The sequence below is a fragment of the Rhynchophorus ferrugineus genome, unplaced genomic scaffold (assembly GCF_030347505.1).
Source record: "Rhynchophorus ferrugineus isolate W39M unplaced genomic scaffold, kcgeb_rfMv2 rfM11, whole genome shotgun sequence".
Taxonomy (NCBI): Eukaryota; Metazoa; Arthropoda; class Insecta; order Coleoptera; family Curculionidae; genus Rhynchophorus; species Rhynchophorus ferrugineus.
In genome coordinates, this window is record NW_027472590.1 from 9,814,605 (window position 1) to 9,837,927 (window position 23,323).

Genomic DNA, 23,323 nt, shown 5'->3' on the forward strand with positions numbered 1-23,323 from the left:
CATTGAGTGACATAGGCATATATATTTTATGCCCGTGCAAAGTCGGAGCGGGCCGCTATGTTTTTATATACAACGTTCATATTTTTTCTGTAGTGTATTTAATTTAGTATCAGCATTGCACCCGTGCGAAGCCGGGGCGGGTCGCTAGTTAATAATAAAAAAAGAATTTTCTATTTTTCAAAACAATTTATACTTTTAAATGTGTACAAGTTTTATAAAATATATAAAGATTTATACAAAGTATAAATTGTTATTAAAACAATACATAACACAGTACAGCACAATATATATTATATTGATGAGTATATATAGTCCATCCAAATTAGCAGTGAACGCCCGTCTTTTTAATTTATGACGTCAAAACGGTGCAATGTTGCCGCATTTAAGATTGACATTTTACGCATTTTAGTTTATTTTATCGAAGGGCTTAAACAGTTAATCAAACAGTCACAATAGCTTGTAGGTTAGAGTTATTTTATTCTATTTATATTGAACTCTTTTCTAAACGACTTATGGTATTCCCTGGAGGCTTAATCCACCTAATTAACAATTATATATCAAATTAATGTATTCTACTTTTATTAGAGTTTCCCTCGATAGTGTTTTTACTGTCAAGTCATCTTAATATCACTGTAGTTTTTATTTCTTCTGCTACTACCTGTGTACACCATTTTTGATCAAATGTATTGGCTCATCGGGCGCAAATCCAAGTTATCATTAGATAACAAGGTATTGCTGTATGAGTCTATACTCAAGCCCATTTGGCCATATGGAATCCAACTATGGGGTACCCCGAGCAAATCTAATATATCCATCACTCAATGGTTCCAAAATAAAGTGTTGCGTGCCATTGTTGATGCTCCGTACTATATTTCAAATAAAGTGATACAACACGATATTCTAGACCTACAACGAGTGCATCCCAACGTACTCGCTAAGCAACTAAATATGCGACGTGATAGTGAAGTGCGTAGACTAAAACCTTTAACACCATCTGATCTGACTACTGGACATATATAAACTTTAGAATAAGAATAATTAATTAATATAATATTATGCAGGAGATCGCTTAATGAAGTGATTTTCTACATGCCATGTATATATATAATATAGAGATAAGAAATACTTATTGCCTATAGGGCAGATTGTGGAATCACAAAGAGTAAAAAAAATATCTTAAAATTGATAAAGTCATAAAACTAATATAACTATATACGAGAAACAACACAGAAAATTGGCTAATTTGATTAAAAAAACAATAGACAAAGAAAATTATCTAGAAATCGCCTTACAATATTTTTTTGGTTTGCTTTCGACTTGTTGGGCAACATTATGAGTTTCTTAAATTTACCAGACGTTATACAACAAAGTCCATTTGTATTTACATTGAATACAGCAACTTCCCACAAGTTACTTAACGATTTTTATGGTCTACTAAGTTTTCTGACGGGTCTGCTTATCAAAATCATCGACTGTATCAATTAATTAAAGCAACTGTACTTATTTTATACTGTATAACTCTTACTTAATTATCAATATCAATTATATAGTTACAAGTGTTTTAATGGTTAAAACTAATGTTTAACGCTTGCACTGAAGACTTAATATTAAGTTAATTCGAATTAAATAACTATTATTATTTTAAAAAGAAAGTTCCTAAATATTATTGATATTTAATTTTTAGTTTTAACAAAGGATTTCTTAGAATATGAGAAGAAGAAACGTACTTTAACAGATTTCTTTGCAAAAAGTGAAGAGCTATTTGCAAGGACTTGAGCCATTGAAACAAGTGACAGTCGAAACGAACAGTATCTGGTAAATACGGTGGTTGGGGTAGAATATCCCAGTGAAGTATTTTAAAAGTTTCCTTTTTTTGGACTGTCTTATTGACATATTTTTTTGATATGAATAGATAATTTTAAGCAATCTGTTGTTTAAGTTCAGCGAAGTGATAGATACAACCTCTAGAGAGAAAGATGATGCTTTAACATGAATATAAGTACAAAAATGTGCAATGCAGATGCCACGTCACCTTTTATAAATGCCCCGAAACTTCATATACTGCTTGATGACCATCAAGATGAATTCAAAAAGAAACGTCAACACATATAATATGTATGAGAGAAGGCGACTGATAGAAGTCCAGCAAATCCAAAGCTTTTTCCGGCAAGCATATTAAAAAATGAACTGATTTTTAAACACGTAGTGTTTTTAAGCATGTAAGGCATTCACAAAACAAAAACAATACGTATTAATCATTTGCTGGACAACTACAAACTGCTTGTGTACTAGTGATGCCGAAAAAATATCTATATATCGATTTTTAGCTAATATGTTATTGACCGATATTTAAAAATTTTTTAAAATATTTCTTAAACATAATAAAAAAACATTATAAAATGGGTTAAGTACCCATTTTAAGGGTTTGGTATATTTTGGTCCATAATTTCGTCCATTTAATATCGTAGTTATCGGAAAAGAAATGCGTTCTTTTTCTCCGATATATCGATATTTTCCTCGCCGGCCGACACGCCTACTGTGTACTATAGCTTTGTCGTACCGATAAGTAAATAATAGTTGTCTCTTTGTAATGTTTACATGGATACTATGACTAATCGTCTTTAATTGTAGAATCTAGAACTTAACAATTTATTTTTATTAAGAGTTGTAATGAAAAACGTGTAGTGTGCTAAACTTTTGTTGCAGATTGTTGGACACAAAATATAGAGATATTAGAAGGGTTTTGCAACCAGAGGGCGCGATTGACAATATGAGAAGCGGGAAATTTAAAATATTTTAATAACAATAATAGAAGTAATAATAATAATAATAGTAGTAGTACTAATAATTTTTTATTCAACATAATTCCCTTCAAGGGTGATACACTGATTATAGCGACCCTCCAAGTTTTAAAAACCATTTTTGAAGTACGATTTGTCCTTTGCGTCAAAATAGGCATTAGTTTCGTCGCTCACCTCTTCATTCGACGAAAATTTCTCCCTGGCGAGCATTCTTTTCAGATCTGAGCTGGAGATCTGGATCAATTCGAAACCCAATTCATGGATTTTTGACACGGTGCATTGTCTTGGTAAAGCAGCACTTTCTTTTTCTTCAAATGTGACCATTTTTCGGTGATTTCGTCCTTCAAATGGTCCAATAACGTTATGTAATAGTCGCTGTTGATGGTCCTTCCTTTTTCGACGTAGTCAATGAAAATTATTCCATACACATCCAAATTACAGACGCCATAACACTTTGCACAGAGCTTTCTCATACCCAAATATTCGTGAATGATATGATGTACACGTTCACTTGATATCTTTAGAGTGTCTGCTATTTCATTCAGTTTCAGTTTACGGTTGTTCAAAATCATTTTGTGGACTTTTTAAATGTTTTCGTCGGTAACAACCTCTTTTAGGCGTCCATTGAGTTCACCATCTTCGGTGCTCATTTCACCGCGTCTAAACTTAGAATACCAATCCTTGATGGTTGATTTTCCTGGGACAGTGTCCGAAAACTCGGCATCAAGCCAAGTCTTTGCTTCAACTGTATTTTTTCCCTTCAAAAAGCAATATTTTATCAACACGAAAATTCCTTTTTATCCATTGTTTTCACAATAACAAAAGTTACTTCACTCAAAATGATATAATTCACAAACTAATGATCCGACGGCTGTTAAATTTATACAAGCATCTTTTGAAAGTTAGGGCTAACTAAAAAACATATGGATTTAATTCTTGTAGCGCCATCTATGTGTCAGGTCGGGAACTTTTCAATTAACCTGTTAAGTATATAATTGTAAGTCATACATATAAGTAATGTTATATTTAGATGTTATAACTATTGTGCCAACTATTATTTTTCTAATCACGTCTCGTTGAGAATGCTCAGTACAGTTGATCGTCACAGTGTTCAATACAAAATACGGCATTTGCCGATATGAAATATTGGACAACTGCTTGTTAAGTTTTGTACATAATCCGGGAATTAGATAGAACAGTCGAGACATCATTTACCAACAAAGTAAAAAAATTCCCTGACTGTCAAATTACATCTATCATTCAAAATAACTGACGCTTGCTGCTGGACTTCACACACTTCACTTGGTTACAGCTAAAATAGAAGCTTGTTATATTTTTTTAAATCAGTTACACATAGTTAACATTATAAAAGACTTACAATTTAAATAACAACTGGAAACCTCATCCCTGTTAGTCAATGCTCTTTTAAATTTCGAAATTAAACTGAAATTCTTTATATATAAATCAAATTGTTTCTATAGGAATTATGTAATTACCAAAAAAGTCGAAAATATCCACTAACTTCTTGATTATTTCCACCAAATACGTATTCTACGACTTCTTATCTTCTAGAATAGTCTTCTGAAAGCTTAATATGTCATTCAAGCCACCTAGCCGCAAATGAACAAACTAAAACATTGTTTCACATGCGGCCATATAAGATACCCTTCTAAATTCTCAATATTTTGTGGGATTTGATGTTGGTTTATTTCCTTCACTATCAAAATGCCAAGTAGACCGCCGATCGGAATTTAACGGACGACCGATGATGCCAACCAGTGACTTAGAAAATAAACTAATATAGAAACAGATGACCTAGAAACTGAAATATTACTTACGAATATTATCCCTATTATTGTTTAGTAATTTATATATTAATATGTTGAAGCAGGAAACCAAACCAATCTCGGTTTTGCGAGGTTAATTATTCGAAATAAAATGTAATGCATAAACTATAACGGTTTTCAAATTGCAACGATCTAGATTGTTCGGGACTTTGTTCAAAATAACTGAAGCTTTTCGCGTCAACCCATAATAATAACGATTATAGAGCATGAACAAAAAAAACCGTAGATTTATTAAGAAAGCCTTTTCTTTTACAGTTTATGCACTGTTGAATTTACCGTTATATGTCATTCGGCAGTGACTCAGCTGATGTCTTTCTCTTACTCCGATGCATTTACAACGAAAATACATAACACAAAGTACCTTAACCATCTATAGCAGTCGAATTTTACTATTCAGCACTCGCGTTCATTATCATGTAGAACGAAGAACTGTTGAACTTGAACCAATTTACACCGACAATTATCGATTGAATGAATGGATTTTTACTAGCAAATGAACTATTTCACGCTGATTTTTACAATAGGATTTTGTTTTCGTTTTTTTTTTAATGAGACAATATTTTAGTATCATTACTGTCGTGCACAAGAAAGGCAAACTGGGTAAAATAATAGGTTGTGGGAAAAGTAAATTAACAAGGAACATAAATTAACAATGAAAATGTAATTGTCAACAACTAATGATTGATTAATAGAGAATATGTTGTTTTCCATCATAATAAAGCTAGACTATTCACTAATTTTGTAATAATAATTTAATAATTCCAATAAGTATTACTATCCTGACATGTAGAAGATCGTTTCAGTAAATGATCTGCTGTACTATTCTAACTTATTTTAAAGACTATCCTAACTTATTCTAAAGACTATTCCTAACTTCTAGAGATTATTAAATCTCACTCTATGTGTCTATTAATCAGTTCGTATGGTAGTTTGCGTTTGAGCCTATACACTACACTGTCATCGCGCACATTTAACTGTTTGGCGAGTGCCTTGTGATGCACTAATAGTCTTTCAGAGTACTTCGAATCACACTCGTTATGGGTTACTCGTTAAGGTATATCGCGCTGGTATATCAGTTTGTTGGAGACGTAATATGGGGCATCGACGACGACTCGCAACACTTTATTCTGGAACCTCTGGAGGATATATATGTTAAATTTGCTAGTTGCACCCCATAGTTCAATACCATAGGTCCAAATGGGCCTAAGTATTGACTTATACTGCAAAACCTTGTTATCTATTGATAATTTAGATTTACGCCCTATCAGGCAATACATTTGGTTTAGTTTAAGCCCAAGCTGTTTGCGTTTTCTCACTGTATGTTTTATAGATATATAATGTTGAGATATATTTAACGTAACCCAGATATTTAACGTTGCCTGCTTGCGAAAGTTCATAATTATTCAATTTTACTGATGGACAAGTTATTCTGCAAAGGGTAAAGATTCATCATGATGTAGTCTCTTAATAATGAAAAGCTGGCTTTAAAAGAAGCTTGGAAAGCATGATTTAGTTTTTCGCCCAAAAAATGTTAGAAACTCTATAGTTATGGAATTATGATTTTACCACAAGAGAAACAAAAGGTGGACAACAAACGGCACATATATCACTGATTGGAGTTTGAATTTTATAAGAATAAATTCGTCTCGAAAAACATAAAAAAAAAAAATTAAAGATTCAGACATCCAGGCATCAATTTTTACTGATAACATCAGATAAAGTAATTTATGTTACCAAAGTTAATACTGATCTAAAGAAGTCGCCAGGCTATGATTTAATAGCAGGACAATTACAGCAAAAACTACCAAGAAAGGTAATTATAAAGCACACCAACTAATGATCAATGCATCATTTCGACTAAAAAATGTCCCAGGCGTTTGGAAGTTGGTTGAATTTATCATGATTCCAAAACCTTTTTTACTTTCTGACCAAATGAAATAAAAACCTAAACCTAAACCTAAAAACTCCTGTTTAAAAGTTAGTAGTTACACACCAGTTTGGGTTTATTAACAAACATTCAACAATTGACCAGGTTCATAGAATAATAGATATAATTGAATAGCCTATGAAAGTAAAAAGCTATGTTGAGCTATATTCTTAGATGTAGAATGTATATCGAAATTATGTTAGTAATTACTACCAAGCGTAGGTCGACATATTGACAAGAGAAATCAGATAAAAGTTGGAAGCGATGAAACATTATATCTTGTTTGTCATCAGCAAATATAGCCATATTTGTGGTATATCACAAGTGTAGAGTAGATAAAGCATTGGTTCCAGTACACTTCCTTGTGGTACACCTGCTTTAGCTTCTTTTATTGTAGAGTAAGCTTTTTGTTTAACTCTAAACATTCTGGCTGTAATGTACGATATTAGTAGTTCGGTGTGTTTTTTGGTAGCATTTTCTGTAGTTTATGAACAAGGCCTTCATGTCAAACCTTATCAAAAGCTTGTGTTACATCTAAGAATATAGGTGGGCATACTTTTTTACTTTCGTAGGTTTTTTCGATAACATCTGTTATTCTGTGGACCTGGTTAATTGTTGAATGCTTGTTAATAAACCCAAACTGGTGTGTTGGTATTAAGTTTTTTTCTCTATGATCGGTTTTATTCTTCACTTCACTGTCAAGACTGCCATCTGACTTACGAAAGCTACTGAGCGTTATTTGTTCACCTATTGACACACCTATTGAAAAGTTCGCGAAATGTATTTATGTTCAAATGTATTTTGAAGTATTTGAGGTATTAGTGTATACTGACGACAACAAAATACCTTAACATCAGGCATCATTGTTAATTAAGTATTTTAATTACAACATTTTTCAGAACAAATTCTTGAACATGCTGAAAAAAAAATCTTTGAAAATTAATTCATATGTTTTAATTTTGATTGTACAGTTAATTTTAGTATGTCACTATTACTTGATGATAAACTTCTTCTAGGGTACCGAAGATGAAAACATCATCTTCACCACATCGGACGAACAAACTAAAACCATTATGTTCCCGGACATACGCCTGGTGGACGGACCCACCATCATAGCCGGACGCCTTCAGGTCAAAGTCAACGAGAAATGGCGAAGCGTCTGCACCAACTCCAGAAAGTCAGTACCGAATCCCGCCCTACAACGTACAGAGTGATTTTACTAAGTATTTTTTTCAGTTGGACCCGCGCTGACATGGAGACCGCCTGCCGTCAGATGGGATTTCAGGGTGGGGAATTTTTCCAGTGGTTTAACAGGGAGATGCCGGTGAGATCGAGGTTGTTGTTCGAGGAACCGCGCTGTTCGGGAACGGAAACCTCCCTGCTTGAATGTCAGTGGGATAAGAGGGAGATGGGGTCCGGGGTTTGCGATTATCATCCCGATTTGGGCGTTCGATGCTCGTCGAGGCATGACGCTCCAAAACAATATTGGAGGGGATTAAGGTATGAACGGGTTACGTTGTTCAGAAAGTTTTGTCGTTCGAGAGGATATTAGTACATCCGTAGTTCTAAGGATACGTTAATCCACAACATCTCCGGTTTTGGTGCATGCGCATATGCAGCTTTTTTTATCGTGATTATTACATTTAATGTAGAGGTTCAGGAGCTAAATAAAAATGGTAAAACTTCGACCGCCATTAGAAAAGGAAGACAATATAGTTTATTCTTCCCTTTGGTTTATTCTATGCTGGAAAGTGCGCATGCGCCAAATCCGGATATGTTGTGGAGTAATGCATCCTGTAGTTCTATATTCTCAAAACTGGAATTGCTTTTACCATTACAATTACGTCCTATTCGCCAGATTTAGCTCCATTTCCATTTCCAACATCACCGGAGCAATTGACAAATGTTTTGGTAAAAGAATAAAACAACACTCCAAGAATATTTGTAGCTGTAGCAGATGTTCATGTTATTTTGTCCGTCCCCTGTATATTTTCAGAAAAATTTTTCTCTATCCGGAAAATATATTATCTTGTCAACTGGATTTTCTTCGTAGATTCGAATACGCTGACAGCGATCGTCAACTGTCATTCTTCAACACTCGTTACATACAAGTATCCAAGTCGACGTTACGCTACGTCAACATCTACCATGCGGGAGCAGGCCGAGACTACAACACAAGCAGCGCCCTTCACATCGAGGGCGTCCCTCCACTGTTGGAGAACTTGGATATCATCAGCTCTCTATACAACGGGATCAACGTCACTGATATCGCAGTTCCCATAACGATAAATAACTGCACGATACGTAATAACAGAGGATACGGCGTCTTCATCAATTCCACTTTTGGTCTAGCCCAAATAGGTAAGAGAAAATCTGGTTAAAGTGTTTAGTAAGAGTAATTATTAGAATTCTGATCAAACTACTTACGATTACAACTATATATTTAATATAGATAACACTTGAACAATACATATTTTAACCAAGTTTTGTTGAAATCCACACAAATAAAATACAATTAATAAAACGAAACTACACACATATCAACACTCTCTACTAATTATAATGTAATATTTCTCTATTTTCACTCAAATACACTAATGTTCCTTCGTTTCCTTTGAAAACTCATCTTCACTTCACTTCATTTGGTTAACTTCCCTTGGTTAGCTTCCTTGTGCTCTTACTGATCTTTTTTTTTGTGTTCAACCTTGCCGTATACTGCTGCTTCCTCTATTCTGTTCGCTTGCTGAGATCATTTGATGACAAGTGGTTGGACACTATAGAACTGTGAAGTTAAGTTACTTTGTTAAGAAGAACTTACAATGCAAAAGCAAGACGACTATTTCGAACATTTAATGCTAGGTAATAACCATTAGCATTCTTCTCAGGTAATGAGTGGATATTCAAACCATACAATATTTATCAAAAATCAACGGAAAATTTAATCTTCTATTGACTCTGTAAGATCCGAAAAAGGTACGAACGCCTGGCATCTGCAATAAAATTTTATTTTGCCATGTTGCCAGTTCTTGTAAATTATACATATGTTTCAAGAATTTAATATACATAGAATATATTTTCTTGGGTTCAAAAATTGACGTAAAATTATCTTTAAATTCAAGTTAAAATTTCGAAAAGTATATTGGTACCGATGTCATTTTTTATAATATATTAAAAGTAGTACCAATAACTTCTTATAACACTATTTAATATTAAAATAATTTTTATTATACGAAAGTGAGAAAATAAAATAAAATATTATTTGCGACAAAATATTATTTACAATATGCATAATAGGAGATATTAGTATACCTGTTCAACGACAAGCAAATCTAGATGCACGAGTGTAATAGTTCTTGTAAACTATAAGTGTATATGTGAAGAATATAATATAAATAGAACAAATTATCTCTAATTCACAAATGTTCCTTTAAATTAACCAAAAAATTGTTGTATTTCACATTTCCGTCCCTTTAGTATCAGTTTTATACCAAGCGGAATGCACTCTTATATATTCATAATCGATTACACTCGAATTTAGAAGTAGTTACTAGTAACTAGTAACTTAGTTACACTCAAATTTACCAAAATAGGAAGCGAGTCAAACTTCAACGTTTCGTGTTCAATTTTAATATTGTGTAGTAACTCTATATGATCAACGAGCTGTCATTTGGATGAAAAATACTCATATAAAGGACATCGAGTGATATTGAATTGATCAACATTTAATCGAGATGCACCTAGATGAAATTTCATCATATTAGAACTTCTACAAGGGCTTTCATGACAATATTCATAACCAAAGATTTGTCCCTTAGTACCTACTATTTATCATCAAAATATGAATAATACAACAACAAATAAACTATAAACAGATATAAGCAATCAAGAGCTAGTACAACTCTTACCAGTGCCAAGGACAAAACAAAATTGGCCGATTGGATTCTAACATACCTTTCGATCGCTTATTGGCAACCTCGTAATATCAGGTGAAAACTAGCAAAGTTTACCGAATGCCGGTGAATGCTAGGACCATCTAGAATTAGCCAGATGACAGTAAATGGACCCCAGCGTGCGTGTTGATTGGCTAGAACTTCTCATGCGCTACTTCTTACCTTTATTATAATATTTAAACAAATTCTATTTTCATATTATTTAACACAGATATCCCTGTGTTTCATAGCAATTTACAAAATTAGTGTCCCCGGTCTGACACATAGATGGCGCTACTAGAATTAAATTCATATGTATTTTAGTTAGCCCTAAACGTCAAAAGAGGAGTGTATAAACTTGGCAGCTATCGAATCATTAGTTTGTGAATTATAGCATTTCAGTGAAGCTACTTTTGTTATAAAACTGGATAAAAAGGAATTTCGCGTGTTGATAAAATATTGTTTTGAAGGGAAAAAATACAGTTGAAGCAAAAACTTGGTTTGATGCCGAGTTTCTGGACACTGTCCCAGGAAAATCAACCATCAAGGATTGGTATGCTAAGTTTAGACGTGGCGAAATGAGCACCGAAGAATTTGAACGCAGTGGACGCCCAAAAGAGGTTGTTACCGACGAAAACATTTAAAAAATCCATAAAATGATTTTGAATGACCGTAAATTGACATTGAATAAAATAGCAGACCCTTTAAAGATATCAACTGAACGTGTACATCATATCATTCACGAATATTTCGGTATGAGAAAGCACTGTGCAAAGTGAGTGTCGCGCGAGCTCACTTTTAACCAAAAACAACGACGAGTTGATTATCTGGAGCAGTGTTTGAAGATGATGAAGCGAAATAAACTCCAGTTTTTGCGTCGCATATGTGACAGTGGATGAAACATGGCTCCATCATTTCACTCCGAAGTCTAATCGATAGTCATCCGAGTAAACTGCACGCGATGAACCCGCTCCAAAGCGTGGGAAAACGCAACAGTCGGCTGGCAAGGTTATGGCGTCTGTATTTTGGAATGCGCATGGAATAATTTTCATTGACTACCTTGGAAAAGGAAGGACCATCAAGAGCGACTATTACATAGCGTTATTGGGCCGTTTGAAGGACAAGATCGCCTAAAAACGGCCGCATTTGAAGAAAAAGAAAGTGTTGCTTCACCAAGACAATGCACCGTGTCACAAGTCAGTGAAAACGATGGCAAAAATTCATGAATTAAGCTTCCAATTGCTTCCCCATTCAACGTATTCTCCAGATCTGACACCTTAGTAGTTTTGGCCAATCGGTAAGCACGCTGTGGTCATTTTACTGTCGTATGAATTAGCCACTGCTTCTTGAAATTGTGGGAAAGAACACGGCAAGATCAAAAACGAATATTCAAGTTTTCTCTGTGCCCATGCTTGACATGTAATTATTGCTTGCTAGCTGTTTCATGAAATTGGACAAAGGATAATTGCCAGAGCAAAAGAGCACTGTTATAAAATTACACCAAATGTTTCATACACTGACGACTTTGACATGAAATGTGTAGTGACCTTGAGGCATGTCGAATTTTACATCGTGGAATAACGATCTACAAAATACCCAGAAATATAATCCCAGATGTTGAACACGGGCGGGGTGCCAGCAGCGCCAACTAGAACCCGATAACGAATAACTGGCAACCCCGAGACGTTTATCTGGGATGTTATTGAAGGGTATTTCGATTCATTCAGTGCTCAACCATCGTTTGGTTTAGACGTGCCACCATCGACTGCCCAAGCCTCGTCTGCAGGTAACCCCGCTGCCATCCGATTTATCTAGTTGTATTTTTTACATTTTTTTATATAGCCAATAAATAACGGTCACATAATGTAAACACCACTGTTTCATTACGTTTTACCTCCATTCACCGAGCCACATCATTTACCCTAAAAAATGTTTCAAAAATTTGACGATGCAATTGATAATTTGGTTTTATCGATTAAAGAAATCGATATATTAGTTTTTTAGATAAATAAATCATATCTGTTTTAGATGGATGCGTCATTACCGATAACGGCGGCGACGGGATACGTTACGTCAAAGCCGAGGAACGACCAGAAGAGAACGCCGACCGTAAGGGCTACGAGGACTTCTGCCGCATGTCCGTCAGCACCAACCCCGTCTACCCCATCTACCTCTTCGCCGAGCAAACCATCCAGAACCAGAGGACGCAGGAATGCGTCAAGGATTTCTCCACGCAAGAGGGCCACGTTCTCACGCTGGACGTCGTCAGGGTGGTGACGCGGCGGAACGCATCGGCCGTCTTGGAGGTGTTCGACGGCAACATGCTCAACAACCGCCTGCTGAAGACGATCTCGGTGCGGAACAACACCAGGCCGCAGAGCGTCACCACCACCGCGAACGAGATTTCGATCCGGTATCAAGCCGACGCCTCCACGGACACGGTGGTTTTCCTGAGGGTCATGTCCGGATTATCGAAAGTCTTCGACCTGAACGTCAGCAACTCGGACATCTCGGACAACGTCGGACGGGGGGTGTCGGTGGATAATCTCAGGTCCCAGGTGCACGTGCACAAGACCTCTCTGGCGAAGAACGAGCACGTCGCGGGCCTGCACGTGACCAGCGGGGCGGGGGACATCAACGTCACCGAGAGTCGGATATCGTTCAACGAGGGTGACGGCATCAACATCACCTACACCGGCGGCGCCAGGAACATCTCCCGGTCCATCATCAGCAGCAACAATGGTTACGGGATCGCCATCTGGTTAAACAACACGAAGGAGACGGAGTTTGAGTTCATCAACCAGACCAGCGTGGTGCAGTACAACGAGATATACAAGAACCTCGACGTGGGGATCCTCCACGGTAATTATTGCGGCGAGGCTCTGTTCAATTTCACGGGCAACGCCTTCAAGAACAGCATCAGCGACGCCCTGGAGATATTGTCGTGCTGGGAGAGGACCGATAGTTTAACCGAGGTACTAGTGGGGCACAACCAGTTCATCAGCAACGAGAAGATCGGGCTGAAAATCTATCCCGCCCTCAACATCCGCGCCAACATCCACTACAACCACTTCAGGCAGGGCAGTTTCGGCGCGCTCCTCATCAAGAACAAACCCCTGGAGGAGTTCAACGTCATGAAGAGCGACATCCTGGTGCAGCAAAACTATTTCCTCAACAACTCGGGCATTTTCGTCGCCAATCTCGCGCTGTCCCCGTACGGAACCAACCAGTATCTATTGTTCACGCGGAATTTCGTCAAGAACAACAGAATCGGGGAACCCTTCCAACCGGCCGACGGTTCGACCTCCAATCTGAACCCCCGCAGTCGGGTGGCCGCTCCCATCGTGGTGGGATCGGACAACGTTGATGTATTCCGGAACATCATAGAGAACCTCGACTCCGCGTACGAGCTGGGCAGCCACCTGGAGGACCAGAGCAAGGTGATCAACGCCACGTTCAACTGGCTGGGCTCGAGCTCGGATTCGGTCATCTTCCGTCGGATCTTCCACCGGTACGACCGCTTCAACCTGGCCAGGATCGGTTTCATGCCGATACTGCTGCACAACTCCAATTTCCTGACGACGAGGATCAACCCCAACCAGTTGTACGTGCCCAAATTCAACGAGCACAATTCCGACAAGGTGGGCGGGGAGATCGAGGGGGAGGAGACGCTGAGCAAGGGCGAGTACGTCGTGGAGAGGGATATCACCATCAGACCCGGTGGGAAACTGACCATCGAGCCAGGGGTCACACTGAGATTCCCCCCGTCCATAGGTATGATGGTCGGCGGTAAGCTGGAGGCCAGGGGGGTCGAGCCGAACAGTATTCGGTTTACGCTGAAGGAGAACTCCATGTATTCTCCGGATAATGAGACGTATCAAACGGACGACATGGTGGACGGATCGGACACGGAGATCGTTCCCTTCGACACTAACGTACCCATCAGGCTCTTGGGCGGTGATACCGAGACGGAGGGACGTCTCCAGCTGAAACTGGGTAATCAGTGGGGCACTGTGTGCAACTACGGGTGGACCAGAGAGAACGCCGCCCTGGTGTGTCAGCAGCTGGGTCTGGTTCTCAACCCGCTCGACTGGTGCATGGAGAGGAACGAGATTCCCGACGCGGGCACGTCGGAGAACGTAATCGTATCCAACGTACAGTGTCAGGATTACGACCTAGACATAACCAAGTGCAGATCGGAGACCGCGTCAGATTTTTACAACTCCTGCGATCACAGCAACGACGTGGGGCTGAGATGCTACAAGCCCTCGTGGGCCGGGGTGCGTTTCGGTGCGCTGGCCGAACGCTCCGACCTCCAATACGTCACCGTGGAACGGAGCGGCCTCCTGGACTACGCCACGCCCACGTTCAAGCCGGCTCTCCAGCTAGACTTCGCCAGACACAACTTCGAGAACATCAGGGTCGTCGATAATTTCTTCGATGGCTTGGGCGTGTTGTACTCCAACATCTATACAGACGACTCGGTGAACGTGATCAAGAACTCGGAATTCTCGAACAACAAGGGCGCCGGTATCAGTCTGAAGCAACTAGGACTGACCGTCTACAACAGCAAGATCGAGAACAACCTGATCGGCATAGAGCACAACCCCACCATCTCTGGCCTGGAACAGCGCGAGATCGCCGGCTGGTTCCTGAAGAACGACGAAGAGACGTACTACAATCCGCTGATGATCCCCGATCTGTCCGATGAGAAAGTCATCCAAATCCAACGAGGCGACACCGTATACTTGGTGACGTCCAGGACTTCCGAGACGGTCGCGAGGTCCTACAGCGTCCGGTGCGACCCCGGATGGGTCGTGGGAATCCAGCTAGTGAATCCTATCGAGAACCGAAGTACTGAAACCATCACCATCTACGATTCCCTGTCGGCTAATCCGAATTCCGACGTGTGGAGAGTTTCCAGGGATTTGTCGGTGTTCCCCACGACTTCCAGCCCTCACGGAGTGATGATCGAATACTCCAGCGGAGGTAACGCCTTAGGTGGTACCGTTATTATACTCAGTTCCGTCAAAGCTCCGATTCAGAGCGTATACAATAGGATCGTTAAGGGTCCAGTGCCAACCTTAACGGTACAGAGCAGCGTCATCAGGAAAAACAATTACGGGGTTCAGGCGTCGTACTACAACAGATACCTCGACGAGTTGGGCAACCATTTCCTCAGACACGCGAACGATTCCTTGAACTTCTTCAGCTGTGAAATAACGAACAACGAAAAGGCGGCCATTTTCGTGCACTCACCACATTGGGACTTACATAACAGCAACCTATCAGAAATCACCTTCATGGTTAACAGATCCACTATAACGGATAACGGGAAGGGATTCTATCACTTCTCCAGGGATATGAGATCCTCCAATAACCTATTCCACTATGTCTTACAAGACAACACTGTCGAGAGGAACAAAGGAGACGGTTTCAATATCGCCCTCCCCTATGTGTGGCAATACAACGAGAACTTCACGCACTTGGTTTACATGGACAACAACAGCTTCATCAATAATCGGAACTTTGGGATCGACATCGACGGGCACTTCGCCGAGGTGAACATGACCGGTAACGTCTTCAAGGAGAACAAGTGCCTGGACGGATTGCTGACTTTGAAAGGCATGGAGAAGAAACTACTGATTCGGAACAACGTCTTCCAGGACAACAACTGCAGGCATCTGGCGCTGTTCAGCTGCAACAGCCAGTCGGAGATCATCGGCAACATCCCCGCCGTCTTCACGCTGAACGAGATGAATAACAACAAGTACGTGCCGCTGGGACGAGCTTTCGGTGTGTTGCAGCGGGCTCAGGATCCCACGTTCACCGTGGGCTTCAGGGGGATACAGAAAGTGCGGATCAACAGAAATCTGTTTTCGGGTAACACGCTGCGCTACGAACTACTGGCTGGCATCAAGACCGCCAAGGTCAACGAGTTCCTGAACGTGCGCGAGAACTGGTGGGGGACGTCTGTGGAAAGCGAGATCCAGGAGAAGATTTTCGACTTTGACGACTGGAACGATCACGCCATCGCCCAGTTCCGGCCCTATTTGCTGGACGCGGACTTCCAGTCGAGTCACTCGTTGGTTCTCAGCACCAATACCTCGGTAGACATCAACAATCTCAAAGGACGCTTATGGCAAGACGTTACGCTTACCTACAGAGATACACCGTACCTTATATTGTACGACATCACCGTAATGCCCAATACAACTCTCACCATCGAACCGGGTGTCGTCATAGAGTTCGCTCCGAACATCGGTATCCTGGTCCTGGGCTCGTTGATGGCGCGAGGCTACGAGGGAAATGAAATCATCATGAGACCACTGAGAGAAACGGAGAATCTCCTGATGCTACCCCGCCCGAAAAGAGATAAACGTCAATTGGAGCTGGTAGGTCAGGACAGCATCAGACTCTGTAAGAACAGAGACTGCACTAACGATGACGAGGGAAATATGGTGTACGAGGGCTTCCTGGAATGGTTCAACGAGACCACCCTGCAATGGATACCAATGTGCGACTCGAGGTTCACCGAGAGAAACGCCGAGGTAGTATGCAGACAGTTGGGTTTCGACCCCCTCGCCGCGTTCTTCGATTTCGACGTCAGGATCGACTTCCACAGCAACTCCCTGTCCCGAATCTGGACCTGGCCGGAACCGTTACAGTGCAAAGGTACCGAGAAACGATACGACGACTGTCCCATAAGACTGAACGGTCAACAGTTCGGACACCGACATCGTTGCGAGTGGAGCAGCAAGTTCGTCTTCATCAACTGCAACAACAAGGCCACGCCGCCCAAGTACAACTTCTGGGGTGGGGTGCGATTCGTCGAGCCGGAATTCGAACAACACTCCTACTCTCATAGAGTCCACGACATCCACACTCATACCACTCACCAGGACAAGGAATCGACGCTCCAGTTCGTCAAGATCATGGGAGCCGGGATCTTACATAATGAGCGATCCCCCGCCGTTCAAAGCATCAGCAAGAGCCCCCAGATCCAATATGTGGAGGTGTCCTCGTCGGCTAGTCACGGTATCAACCTCATTTCGCCATCGGCCACCATCAACCTCGTCAGCAACGTGGTCCAGGACTCGCTGGGAGTCGGTATCAACATCGTATCTTTATCCGGAGAAGGGCGAGAGTCCGACGAGTCTAGCTTCACCCCGCTCAAAGAACTGAACATCCCTTACAATCTCTTCAGTCTACTGGACGTCTGCGATCCAAATAAAGAGATAGTGGTTGAAGAGAGAGTGTTAGTTTACTACAAATACGATAACCACCCGGTGAATTGTATTAAAATATTCCGCAGTGCGTTCAACGTCAAACCTCTGGGTCTCCGCTTCTTACAGTTCAATCTTTTCAATTCTTCGGTTCCTCACGGCATACCCGATTTTGTTTCAATTTATAACGGTGATATATACAACCAGTCATCAACGCTGACCGACACAGTGACCATGCGATCGGGCAATCCGAAGAAATTGTTCCGAAGTCAATATCCCAGCCTTAGCGTGAAACTATTCGCCAATGGAGCCTCTTCTGACCATGGATTTATTGCAGAAGTCATCACGTTACCTATATCAGCCATGGCTCTTGGTAAACCACCTGAAATTTGATGCATTACATAGATATTTAATTGATAATATTTTAGGTCGAAACATTCAACACAATATCTCTTCTTCAGTAGTAATCAACAACACTTTAGGAGCTATGTTATATATGGCTGCCGGTGAAGTCAATCCCATCGTAACGATAGAGAGGAATCAGTTTAAGAGCAATTGTCGCGAGTTGTATGGCAATTTCACCACATGTAAATCAGCTGTGGAAATGGATGTCCAAAATACCCAAACTGTGTTCTTCCGGGTATGTTTCTAGCTAATGTCACTATTAAAATGATACTAACTGGATTTATTTTCAGAGTAATTTAGTGGAACAAAATATCGGAGGTTTATACATCAAAGCAGATTCGCGGGGTTCAGCTACGTCTCTCCAAGGCTGGATACACAACAACCTCTTTGTGAACAATTCTAATCGACCTACCCTATATGTGGAAGGACGACAGTCATCTCCCTATCAAGAAGTGACCATATACAGAAACTATTTCACCAGGAACCACGTGCAATATCACAATAACATAATTTTGAAACAAGTCGTGTCGAATTTCACCTATAACTTTGTCAAAAGGAACATTGGTCAGCAAAATCTGGAAGTCTCTGGTTTTGATGGCGTCAGATTGAATATTTATCAAAGTACCACACACAATGGCTTTTATAAGTGAGTATATACTCTTATAACAGTATCAGTGATGAGAGAAAAATTAACACCATTCATTTTTCAGTAACTATGCAATTAAACCAGAAAGCAAGTCCACTATAATTGCTGGTACCGCCGGACAACATTATGTGGATAACATATTTTTCAACCCAGACAATGATTATGAAATTATTACAGTCAATAGATCTCTGTAAGTATATTTCAACAATAAATGAATAGTTTAGTGGTTGTAGTCATATAAGATATAAGTATAAGTATTATTTGTTAATATATTATGATTTTTTTTAAAGAATGTATAAAATATATTCTGAAATCTTTTGTGGTCAATTCAAGTTTATATAAACACTTTATAAATAAGTCCCAAACAAATTATGAAAAGTAAGATCACCAGAGACGTCAGAATAATATAATAGAAGCAGTATTTTCTTTTTATTTATTAATTTTTTTGTTGCATACCATGAAGATTTGAGTTTAACAGGTAAGACTTCATCAAAATCCCTTCGTGCACTTGTATTAGTCACTTCAACATTGTTTGCTCTACTGCTTTACAAATCTTACTATGTGATGAGTGCTACCAATTATATTCTACCAAATTCGAATTAATTGATACACCAGCTATAACTAAGTACAAAGTATGCTATGAAAGTGACTAGTTGGGCGGGGAGCACTGTTTGCTCTTGGTTTAGGGTGTGATTTTTGTGTAAGCTAATCAAAAAACACACAGATGTTGTTTGTAGTTGATACTGTTTATGTCCTGTATATATAATATGTCTACAAATTTTATTCCAAAATTTCTACAGTATTTATTCTATTTCGTTTATCTTAAATATATTTCTTAGTTCACTTGTTTATTACAAGACAGATAAAATATGCGAATACAGCTGAAGAGACTGGCGCATTCGCCATTTATTTTGTTTTTTTTTTATATCCATAAATAATCATATACTATTAGTAGATATATTATATTGCTTTAATAATTATACGTTAGCGGTGGCTGTATCCCAAATTAGTTAAAAATCCTAGTAAACCATTAACTATTTCCTTTAAGCACTCAACTATGGGACACAAAAATTGATGCCGCTCCCAACTACTGGGGCTTCAACACGACCCTGGCGGTTCGAGGACGGATTCGAGACCAGAACGACGACTCCAAACTGTTGGAGGTCCTTTACGAGCCGTTTTACATGAACAACCAAACCTTATTGGACGGTAAATGCCCGCCTGGTTGGGAACTAGTCGGCGAAACTTGCTACATGTACGTCGGTGCTCCGATGACGTTTTGGGAGGCCAAAGCGTTCTGTCAGGTAGGCCGTGGACCATTATTTGAATCGAATCAGAGTTAACTAGGGATTTGTTGTAGGCGGATAATGCATCGATGCCATATTTAATGGGGAACATCAACTATGGACCGATGTTCACGTTCTTGAGCCGTCAGTATCAATGGTACCTGTACTCGGACAGAGTTTGGGTTCAGCATATCGACAGGATAAACCGGTGCACAATTTTCGCCTACCAGTCAGTGGAAATCGATGACTGTAACAGAAGAAGTCCATTTGTTTGTGAAATTGGTAAGTGGTAACCTTGATATCAAGAGTTGAGAGTATTAAGTGTTTTGCTTTGAATTGAATGGAGCGCAAACGGTTGGTTCCCCAGATCAATTATTAACTTTTTTATATTCTTTAAATTAGTTCTCACTTCACACTATTAAACAAGTTCCCAAAGTTTGGCCTTCTTTGTCTTGAGTGTCTGGATTTTCAGGGAAGTATAGCTTGGCTTCAATCAGAAATTTTGCCTGCTAGGATGACTCATTCACTATCCATCATTTCTATTTATATTTTTAACTTATTCAGATGTGACGTATTTTGGTACTAAAAAATTGGAAGCTACTGCCTGACCAATCTGACTGTTCTCTGCAACTGTTCACACAGCACTCTATATAATTGCATTCTGAACATATTCTCAGAATTGTATCATATCATTTGTATTTTAAATAATTAAGACAATAGGGAATCTAAGAAATTGGCCAAATTGTTAGATGAGGAATTATAATCTGATAGTATGCAACTAACAATGTATTCAGTTGAATCTACTTGCATCTCTTAATGTGAAGATGTTAAAATGGACACTGGATACAGACTGCACATTATTCAACGAGCCGAGGCCACGCGTTTAAGTCTGAACAATGTAAAACCATCTCCTTCAGTTTAATCTGTTTTCTAATAGATGAAAACCCTCAGTATAGTTCTGCATCACAGTTCAACAAGTCGCCACATCTTTCCTTAAATAGTATTTTGAGGCAAATTAATAGTTTTTGAGTTTTAAAGCGTTTGAGATAGTTTTAATTACAATAAATAATGATTCTAACTGTATCAAAACGTTCCAGATCCCAAAGTCAGCATCAGCATCCAGCCTTTCGCCAACGATTTCGTGACCATGGCCGTTTTCGGAAGCATCTCCTTAGCCGTGCTGCTGATCATCGTCTTGATCGCATTCTGCTGGTACAAGTCTAAGTACAGGCACGCCCAGAGACTGGAGCGTCGCAACAGCATCAGGCAGAGCCTGCACTCGTTGAGGTCCGTGGGGTTGACCCCGGAGCCGAATTTCAAGAGGAAGGCGGGACAGTTGGTGAGTAACTGGCAGCGGGACGGCCTGTTTTTTTTTCTATGAGGTTAAACAACGACCCGACGTAAAAATAAACGCCAGAATTTTAAATCGGTTTCGGCCGAATGCCATCAATATTTACGCGAATCTATTTATGTAAACCGGCTATTCATAGATGGAAATTTATTGCAAGTGTAGCCAAAATGAGTATATAGACCATCGAAAATAGAAGCAAAAACAAATAGGAATATATCGTAATGTTTACATTAAAAAAATAAGTTGAAAATCTCAACAATTATAAAATGAATACAGTATTATCTAAAATACTTTCTCTCTTAGAAACTCGCCAATATAAACTCGTAATATTTAAAAACACTAAAGCATATTATAAATCTCAGCATACCTGAGATTTTTTTCCAAAAATTACATAACCTGTAATATTTCCCATAAATTTAGTGAAATGAATGAGGGTACAAAAAATATCAAAACACTTTCCTTGTAAAAACCCGTATTTACTAATTTTAAATTACTAAAACTAATTACTAAATTAATTTAAATAAGTAATCTTCAAAGAATTTTTAAAAATACCAAAGTCTTTATTAGGTTGGAGAAAAAGTAATTTCTTTTTTTTTCCTAGTAGATGGCTTCTAAGTCGATTATCTCTAGTAATACTTATTTAATTAAAGCAAACTATAACTTGTGTGAAAGTTAACATCAAGAACATTCTAGTAAAAAGTAATCAGCATACCTTAGGTTTTTTTTCCAGAAAATACATAACCTGTAATATTTCCCATAAATTTAGTGAAACGAATGAGAGTACAACAAATGTCAAAATACTTTCCTTGTAAAAACTCATGTTTATTGCAAATAAGTAATCTTCAAAGAATTTTCAAAAATAGCAGTCTTTATTAGGTTGGGGAAAAAGTAATTTCGTTTTTTTTCCTAGTAGATGGTTCTAAGTCGAATATCTCTAGTAACACTTATTTAATTAAAGCAAACTATAACTTGTGTGAAAGTTACCATCAAGAACATTCTTGTAAAAAGTAATCAGCATACCTTAGGTTTTTTCCAGAAATTACATAATCTGTAATATTTCCCATAAATTTAATGAAACGAATGAGGGTACAAATGTCAAAATACTTTCTTTTAAAAACTCATGTTTATTGCAAATAAGTAATCTTCAAAGAATTTTCAAAAATAGCAGTCTTTATTAGGTTGGGGAAAAAGTAATTTCGTTTTTTTTCCTAGTAGATGGTTCTAAGTCGAATATCTCTAGTAACACTTATTTAATTAAAGCAAACTATAACTTGTGTGAAAGTTACCATCAAGAACATTCTTGTAAAAAGTAATCAGCATACCTTAGGTTTTTTCCAGAAAATACATAACCTGTAATATTTCCCATAAATTTAGTGAAACGAATGAGAGTACAACAAATGTCAAAATACTTTCCTTGTAAAAACTCATGTTTATTGCAAATAAGTAATCTTCAAAGAATTTTCAAAAATAGCAGTCTTTATTAGGTTGGGGAAAAAGTAATTTCGTTTTTTTTCCTAGTAGATGGTTCTAAGTCGAATATCTCTAGTAACACTTATTTAATTAAAGCAAACTATAACTTGTGTGAAAGTTACCATCAAGAACATTCTTGTAAAAAGTAATCAGCATACCTTAGGTTTTTTTTCCAGAAAATACATAACCTGTAATATTTCCCATAAATTTAGTGAAACGAATGAGAGTACAACAAATGTCAAAATACTTTCCTTGTAAAAACTCATGTTTATTGCAAATAAGTAATCTTCAAGGAATTTTCAAAAATAGCAGTCTTTATTAGGTTGGGGAAAAAGTAATTTCGTTTTTTTTCCTAGTAGATGGTTCTAAGTCGAATATCTCTAGTAACACTTATTTAATTAAAGCAAACTATAACTTGTGTGAAAGTTACCATCA

At 38.6% G+C, this 23,323-nt stretch overlaps 1 protein-coding gene across 4 annotated transcripts in view; it reads left to right on the forward strand.

Annotated features, from left to right (window-relative positions):
* The window catches only part of bark (C-type lectin domain-containing protein bark beetle), a 55,244-nt gene that overhangs the window by 15,897 nt on the left and 16,024 nt on the right, over positions 1-23,323 (forward strand). For 2 of the 4 annotated variants that reach the window (XM_076418492.1, XM_076418493.1), the window contains exons 3-13: positions 7,592-7,752; positions 7,812-8,075; positions 8,629-8,936; positions 12,533-18,103; positions 18,159-18,370; positions 18,426-18,781; positions 18,846-18,971; positions 19,245-19,259; positions 19,830-20,085; positions 20,142-20,349; positions 21,165-21,406. In XM_076418492.1, the coding sequence (XP_076274607.1) occupies positions 7,592-7,752; positions 7,812-8,075; positions 8,629-8,936; positions 12,533-18,103; positions 18,159-18,370; positions 18,426-18,781; positions 18,846-18,971; positions 19,245-19,259; positions 19,830-20,085; positions 20,142-20,349; positions 21,165-21,406 (7,719 nt within the window). Of the gene's footprint in view, positions 1-7,591; positions 7,753-7,811; positions 8,076-8,628; positions 8,937-12,532; positions 18,104-18,158; positions 18,371-18,425; positions 18,782-18,845; positions 18,972-19,244; positions 19,260-19,829; positions 20,086-20,141; positions 20,350-20,469; positions 20,608-21,164; positions 21,407-23,323 lie in introns of those variants that run through there. The other 2 variants (XM_076418495.1, XM_076418494.1) reach the window with 2 other exon arrangements.